This window comes from Cottoperca gobio, chromosome 12 (genome assembly GCF_900634415.1).
Source record: "Cottoperca gobio chromosome 12, fCotGob3.1, whole genome shotgun sequence".
Lineage (NCBI taxonomy): Eukaryota > Metazoa > Chordata > Actinopteri > Perciformes > Bovichtidae > Cottoperca > Cottoperca gobio.
The window spans coordinates 18,251,328-18,260,021 of record NC_041366.1 but is presented as its reverse complement, the minus strand read 5'-3'; the positions used below and the strand labels follow the sequence as shown (position 1 = coordinate 18,260,021).

The 8,694-nt window shown below is 38.7% G+C and overlaps 1 protein-coding gene across 2 annotated transcripts in view; it reads left to right on the top strand.

Annotated features, from left to right (window-relative positions):
* Positions 1–671: 671 nt before the first annotated feature.
* ap3b1a (adaptor related protein complex 3 subunit beta 1a) overlaps positions 672–8,694 on the top strand; it is a 46,800-nt gene continuing 38,777 nt past the window's right edge. Inside the window, exons 1-2 of one of the 2 annotated variants that reach the window (XM_029444460.1) lie at positions 672–952; positions 8,589–8,664. In XM_029444460.1, the coding sequence (XP_029300320.1) occupies positions 834–952; positions 8,589–8,664 (195 nt within the window). In that variant the 5' untranslated portion in view covers positions 672–833. Of the gene's footprint in view, positions 953–6,535; positions 7,226–8,588; positions 8,665–8,694 lie in introns of those variants that run through there. The other variant, XM_029444459.1, reaches the window with a different exon arrangement.

The following is an 8,694-nucleotide window of genomic DNA, read 5'->3' as shown; positions in this document are numbered from 1 at the left end:
TTCCAAATAGTAAAAGTACAAAAGTATTAGCATCAAAATCACGTAAAGTACTGATTAGTAAAAGTAGTCATAGATTAGAATAAATTAGCTGGTGTTGCTAATTTAAATTACTTTATAGAAACAGATGGGTAGCTTGTGAATCCCCCCCCCCCCCCCCCCCATGGATCAATAAAGTTGTGTTTTATCTTTTAAGAATATATCATAATTAATTTGATGCTTATACTGTGTATATAGTATAATGTGAAATTACAAAGTAATTTAAGTTAACTAATAAATACAATGCAGTAAAAAAGTACAATATTTGCTTTGTAGGGGAGTACAAAGTATAAAGTACCTAACTAAAGTACAGGAATTTAAGAAATGTACTTATTTGTGAAAATGAAAGTATTTCAACACTTAAGTGTTCGTACTTTTACTTTACTTTTCGGTTATTTTACGTAAAGTACGTTAGTTGAGTACACAAAATATTCTTCTCTGGTGCCGTTGTTGCCTTGGTAACGGGGGGAGGGGCGTTTCTGACATAGATCTAGATATTCTAAACGAGACGTCGATTGCAAATACTGTGTACATTAGCCAACAGATCTTTTCTAGATATTCTATATCTATGTGCCCTCCGCAGCTGAAGGCAAGTCATGTGACGCCGACTTGTCCAGCTCACACTTCCGCTACTGCGTGTAAAAAAAAAAAAAAAAAGTTGGGTGAAATCTCGGAGAAGTTTGGCTTTGTAGGAACTTTATACGCCACGTTACATGAACACATTGTTACGTTCATGAGCAGTTTAAAAGCCGAATTTATATTTACTTATTGAAGCAAGTCTTGTTTAAACGCTGAGCATGTCGACGGCCGCCTTGTACAATGACCAAGGAGGAGCGGAGGCTGCCGTGGAAGCGGGGCAGGAGACCTCGACCTCCTCCAGCACTGCCTTTGGACTTTTCAGCGCTGACTTCAAAAAGTAAGATAGCTTAGCTTCTGTTCCGTCTGCTATCAATATCGTTTATTTATGGTACATTTAGACGGTTACTGTGAACTTTGTGCTGCTAACGTCCAAGTGTAGCTGACTTTAAAAGTAGCCAGCAGCATCATCAACAAGCTAGGCAGTGATGGCGACTGTTAGCTGTCTGCCATGGCACTGTTAGCTGTCAAAATAAATCTTTTTTTAAATGGCGTTTAAACCTACTGTTTTGTTCTAGTTTACCCACTGACGGAGGCAGTATTCAGACCCTTTGCTTAAGTAAAAGTACTAATACCACTACAAGTAAAAGTCTTGGATTCAACACCATAGTCTAGTAAAAGCAAAGTAGTATCAGCTAAATGTTCTTACAGTATAAAAAGTTGTGGTGTCTTGTATGCATGACACGATAATAAAAAACATGCATCCATATATTATTATACAATTTGCAGCAATGACCAGACTAGCTACAAATAATATTGGGAAAGGGAACTTAATCTAAACAACAACAACAACGACTGATTCTTCCTATATCACATTCAGTTAACGCATCTTTAACCAGTTGAGTTGCAGTGTTTCATAAAATGTGTACAGAAGGGATTTCCTTCACAGAGATAGCATAAATGATATTTAGTCTTCACTGAATGGCTCATATTATTGTACAGTAATAATAAGCAGACATGAAGTGTTGAAGATGCTGCAGAGCAGGCCAACACTGTAAAGTGAGCTTTTATGAATGAGTGAGTTTGTTACTGTATTGAAGAAGGTCTAAAATATATGTATATAACACAATATAACAATTTCACAGAGGTCACATTTCTGTAAATCCACATATTACCCAAAAATATTTAAAACACAATTAACCAAAACCATTCTGCACTTTATTTAATTTTAATGTGGTTTAAACCAGGATAGAATGAGCCAACGTGTGCGTACTATATGGAAACGATAATAATACGTCAGTACAGGTGGACTGTGCCTTATCCTACTCGAGTCAAATACCTTTAGTATATGAGGGTTTGTTTAATCTGCAGCAACTGCTTTGACTACTGTAAATTATACTGTTTAGTATGGTTGCAACCAGCGATTATTTTCATTATGGATTAATCTGCCGATTATTTAATCGATTAATCATTTGGTCTATAAAATGTCAGAAACATGTCCATCCCACTATCTCAAATTACAAGGTGATGTCTTTTAAATGTCTTGTTTTGGCAGTCAAAAACCCAAAGATATTCAGTTTAATATGATGTAAATGTGTGATATGCACAGACTGGATGACAGCCAGGTTTCTACTTTATATATATATTAAGTATCACATGTACACAGGTGTTGTGCATGAAAGGTAGAGCAGCTGGGTGACTGATATTAATTATTATTGCGTTCAATAAATCAGTAAATTAATTCTGATTCCATATTCTTCAACAACCTGTGACAAAACCGACTAATAAGTCATTCATATAATTGCTCAGGTGAGAGAGAGATGTATTCTTCATGGCTATGTGAAAGCAGGATTGAATTTTGAAAACAGAAAATGTCTTAGTTTGGATTTAGAGATTTGTTGTATTTGCTTTTATATAGAGGAGCAACAAATCATTGAATTTGAATTTGAACTTGTGCGGCCTGTTTGAGTTTGTCTGTAAACCACCTGTTTTATATGCTTTGCCAAGTGACTCTGAGCTTTATTATCCTGCCTGGGTGTGGATATATCCAGGAAAGAAATGATCTGTTCTGACATTTACATATTAAGAGTTTAGGCTACTAGACATTTGACCCTTTGGACCTCAAGCCCCAAATTAGTTTCTGATGTACAGTAGCCACGCACGTGTCCAAGGCTGTCTGTGTTTTCTATGTGAAACTATCAAATGCTTTAGAGAAGAAGTTTCTTAATTTCTATATTAACTTCACAACACATACTCGCAGTTACCTTCTACATTAAGTTGTTAAAACCTTCCACTTGTATAAAACTGAAACTGGATTGTCAGCATGTTTTCAGAAACCTGCCACTAGAGGGCAGCCACTCATCAGTAGAACCATCTTCTTCATTTTGGTTATTTCTTGTAAAATCACTGTTGATGTAGTTTAGCTACTCTGGATTAATGCTCTCTGAGTGGGTGAGACGCTACACACAACAGGTGCAGATTTGAGCAGCTCAGTCGTCTTGTTTTTAGCACTAAATAAACATTAGTTTAATATTCTCTGCAGCAGGATTTTACCCATCATGAAAGTCTTTTTAATGATATTCTCTTGCCAAAGTGTTAACAGCTGCTTAGTATGCTAAAGTGAACCTCTAAGCTGTCTCACATGACCATCTACTCACTTAGGCAAGGCTCGGTCATAAGCTCGCCTGCCTCTAGGACAAACTGGGAAGCCCAGAAGAGCACATGAATGATGCTTCTGTTTGCACATGTCTGACCCGAGCCTGTGCATCCTACAAATATCTAATATGGGTGTAGCACACAGGATTTGCCTTCCTCAGCATGAATGTATATTGCATATTTGTCAATGAAAGTTATCCTCCCGGAGAGCCTGTTCTGCTCAAATTAAATCAAGTTATTTGAAATTCTTGAACATTTGTCACATGTGAAGGGCACAGCAACATTCCTTATAGGCCTCTTCTTACTGACTGAAAGCTCTATGCCAAACCTTAGCGAGGCATATATAAATGTGACTAATTTCTTATCCGTGACTAAAGACGGATTTCACTGTGGCTGAGTGGTTCGGTTGTATGGATTTGTTGCATTAGCAGTTGTATTTGAGCTGCATTAAAAGTTAGGATTTTGCATCTTTAGCCTTATTTTCAGAAGAGGGTTATTAGCTGCAGTTTATGTTGGTCTATTTGTTAATAATGTCCTGTCCAGGGCACATCTGGCTCTCATTCTCCACTTAGAAAGCAACCAAGAAGCAGTGCAGACATCTGATTGACGAGGAAATTATAGATATTAAACTGGAATGATGCTGTTTTCAGTGACACTGGATAGGTTTGCACTGTTGGTTACAATATCGCCAAGACGTGGTAACGGGTGCGTTTGATATAGAAACGCCTTGACTCGATACATCGTCATAATTCCATTGCTGCATGTTATGATTGTTTTATTGTTTTCATGCTTCTGGCAGCAGTTACATACTCATCTTTGATGTTGCCACTGCTAATGTTGTCCAAATATTTTAAGAACTTGCATATATTCCCAGGCTTCTTGGCATGCTCGGTCAAACCACACAGCTACGTCTCATTTCCCTGTTATTTAAGATGATTTAGAAGATCTGTGCGAGTTGTTCCCTTTCTGACATAAACTAGCGTGCAGTTTTTGATTCCACATTTTCATGTTTGGTGTCTACGTACTTTCCTTTTATAAGGGCCTGATTTCATTGTACACGTGTTCTACTTTGAGCTCTTTTTGTCTTTACACGCTGTATCTGTTCGTGTCGATTCATCAAAAGTAGCAAAGAGCCTGTTTGTTTGTTTAGTTAATGTTTCCAAAAACGTTCAATCGCAACCTTTAATCCAACATGGATGAGTAGTCCTTAACGTACTCATCACATGCAGTACATTCACACTTGTGTTTGGATTGTTTTGTCAGTAACTTTGTAAAGGAAATCATACAGGTCTGTTCTTTCTTTACGTTCATTTATGTGACTGCGTTCTTTCATTTATTTCTGAATGAATAGAGAAATGCATGTTCAGACTTGTTTTCTGCGACCTCTTTGGTTAATATAGTTTTCTACAGTTAACTAACAAGAACTTCAGAGTCTTAATCAAAGTAATTATGAGCAACACAAACTAAAAACATTGACCATAAGTCATCTAAACTCTCTCTTCCCTCTGGTGCTTTGATTGTAGCTCATTGTTTTATAGACAATGATCTTTATGTTAGTGGCAAGATGGATTCAGCATTTCATTTTAAGATACCAAAAGATGGATTTAGTTTTACTAAAGTATTACAGTTCTGCAAACCGACCTTTTTAACCAACTTCATAAAATCCAGGCTGTGAAAGCCTCTCCTGCCTCGGCTGTGTCGTGACGGCTGGCTAATGCAGCTTCCAGCTACATGGAGGCTCTAATCTCTGCCGTCCATCTGTCATTTATATCTTACTCCAGTTAAGAGTTGTTTAGGATTTCCATTGGCACTAACTCTGCGTGTTAATGGACACATTTCATTGATGCAGAATATAGTTCTTGTAAGATTGGTGAAGAATCTTCAGAACCAAAAGATTGCATTGAATTTCAAGAGCTGAAATAATTATCATCAAATCAAATTAGTTTTTTGTCTTCATACATAACAAGACCATTAAATGAGATGGATATACATGAGGCACATTTGTGATAAATATTCATTAGGAAACTGCTCATGGGTAAACAATATTACAATAAATCTCAGCAGTGATGGAGGAAATAAAAGTCCCAGTCAGTCCGAAGCGATGCAGACGTTTGGCTCTTTGCTGTGCAGAGACTGGAGAGAGGGAGAGGGGTGCAGTGGTGCTATCGCTAACTCGCTGCTTCTTTCCACTTTGATTTTTCACTGAAGGATTTCTGATTTAGGGATTTAGCATATTGAACTACGGAAAAGAAAAATCTGGATACTTTATGAAAAACATGTTTTTCTGGCCCTGAACTTTACAGTTTTGGTTCTCTCTCACTGCTCTTATAGTGTTTTCAGCCTCTGTACGCAGCTGTATGCTAAACACTCACTACAATACACTACCAGCTCGCACCAAACATCAGAGAGACACGGCTAGACAGTTAGCTGGTATAGCTTTAAATATTTCCCCTTTTAAGACTTGTTGGAGACCAAAAACAGAACAAAAATATAGTGAATATTGGACTTGCATTTGACAAATGGCCAGAACAAAATCTTCAAATGAACAATAATGCTGCTTTGTATCTGCTGGATACAATTATATATTGTATAGCAACTGTTTGCTAACAAGGTTACCATATCAGCTTAAATGCTAATATGTGTGTGTTGTGTTTAGCTTGCGTCAGCCTTCTCCAAGTGGCCAAATCAGTTTGTGCAGGTTTAAACAATACAACATATTGAATTGTCTGCTCTGTCATAAGGATGCATACATTAAAATATATTATGAGATCTCTGCTTTATTACAATTGTGGCTAATTATAAAAAATTCAAGGTTTGAGATTAAATCTTAAATAATAGTTTAGCAGTTATTCAAGAACCAAAAATCTTTTTACAGAAGTAAACTTCGAACAGACCTGCTAGCGACAACACATGTTAAACACGTTAACATGTGGATTGTGTGATTTAATAGCTTGTTGACTGGGGGTATTTGTTAAGATGGATCATTTTCTCCCAAAGAAGGGGCAGGAAGCTAATTCTACACCCTCTGAAATGCTCGTGCAACATTCACATCTCAAAGGTTATTTCCTGACATTCAGCTAGGTGCTGTTATCTTTGATGTCGGCCTGTCCTGTTGGCGCTCAGCGGTGTCGGGCTAAAGTAGGTTATTGTGCAGTGGAGGTGATGAAAAGTTGCCGTGTTTACCCACCAGTGCAGATAAGGCCCGCCTTTTTCCCCTAGAGGGAAGTGACCACAGTCACACAGAGACAGAGTCACATACACAGTCAGAAGGCAGGTGAGAGTTTCCAGAGGGAAAATCTACACGTTCAAGAAGTTAAGAGTCAACCACAGCTTACTGATCGTTAGCTTTCAGAAGCAGCGTGGACTACAGCAGAAGAAGAGAGGTCTCTCGTGTGAGCAGGCACTACCCGCAAGCATGACTTGCCATTAGCGGAGCCGACGGGGCATCTTGTGACTCTTTTTGCCCAAGAGAAGAGGAAGGGAGCAGTGAATGACAGGCACAGAGCCGGTGGAGCCTGAGACGTTTTCCCACTCTCTCTCGCTTTGACAGTTATGAACAAGAACAAGTGGAGAAGACAACTGTAAATAAAGCCAAGAGAACAGGGCACACAGCCTGAAGGAAAGTAATTACCACAGCTCTGTTTCACCCTTGAGCTACTTGAAATACAGTCAGTTGGGTGTGTGGACTCTATTCTTTAGACGGCTAACACACACACACACACACTCACACACACACACACACACACAAGTACTGGTTCTTGAGTGGACTCCAGTGACGGCTGTGGAGGAAAGCCGGCATGGATGTTGGTTTCTCTTTACGCTCGGAGGCAGTGGGAGCCATGAGGACAGCGATGGTGTCTGCTGAGAACTTACAGCTCACTCTGAAGACTGAGCTCAGTCAGGAGGAGCAGGCACTCACACACACCAAGCGTAGCCCCAAGGAGACACACAAAGCTGGGTACAGTAGTAAGATCACAGCCTGCACTCTGATGGAGACATTTTTAGCCTGACTTATAGACATTGTATGTGGTTTCTTTCTCTCTCGTACGTTTTACATACTGTATATTTATTTTCTTTCACCTACTTGTATGTACATAAATACTAAATGTTTACTTTTGTTCGGTTTCGTTCTAGTTTCTAGCTGTATTTCTGTGTAAGTACATTTAGAGCAACACAAACCACAGTAAGATTCCTGGTGTGTGTTCTCGTACCTTGCCAATAAAGCTGATTCTGATTCTGATTACTTAGGTTCAGGTTATTTTCTCATTATGTTGGCTCAAGTTTGCAATGTCTTTCATAAGCAAACCTGTGACATCATGTCTCTTCAGTGACTAATGTTTAAAATATAGATACATTTCGATAAAAACAATAATAAGTTTCCTCTAAAGGTTTAGTAAAGTTGCAAATGATTTTACTTGAATTAAAATGATTATATCTCAAACAATATGGGAAATGTAAAGTGATGGCTCATGGTGTAGCCTTTACCCATGTGTCACTGCAAGGTTAATATATTTAGTGTTAAATCCCAATATAATATTGGAGTTAAGATAAATTTAGTCACTTAAACCAGAGATTAAATAACACTAAACTCTGTGAAACTGTAATTAAATGGTGTTTTGAGTAGAGTGCTAATGTAAGCATGCTAACATGCTGATGTTTAGCAGATAAAATGTTTACCATGATCACCATCTTAATTTAGCGTGTTAGCTGCTAATGACCCCTAAACAGAGTACAGATCAGGCTGATGATGTCATTAGTTGGCAGGTAAAGTATGTCGACCTGATGATGGCGCTCGATGTAAAGTCAGGAGATCATGAATGTCTTTAGAAAAGCTGCGCACTAAATCGTCCAATTGTTGTTGAGATATTTCCTTCTAGAACCGACTAAAGTGGCTAAAATACGCTTATAATACAATTGCATTGACAACTCTTCCATCTGGACATTACCTCAGTGTTGAGCCTCTGTGTCGTACACTAACCAGCAGTGAGCGTTGTCATATGTGAGTGCAGGAATATTTGCAGAAATGTGTGCGATGCTACTGTTGCGTTGGTGAAATGGACATTCTGGCTGCTTGTTTGGCCGAATAACGTCCAGAAGTGTTTGGCCTTTAGGAGCCCGAGTGACGGCTCACATGTGTACCCTGTAATCTGGGAAGCTGGCACAGATGTTGTATACACGGAGCTTTCACACCACCTTTGGTCAAGCTTTACTTCTTGAATTACCTCTCTGATTAGTTCATTCGTCTCAGCAGTGTTTACTACGCCTTCTCTAATGCCGGCCATAAGAAGTGTAAAACTATAACGCTTATTTTCTGTCCTCAGGAATGAAGACCTCAAAGAGATGTTGGAGAGCAACAAGGAGTCGCTCAAACTGGAGGCCATGAAGAGAGTCGTTGGGGTGAGTGCAGTGTGTGTGTGAAGTCACATC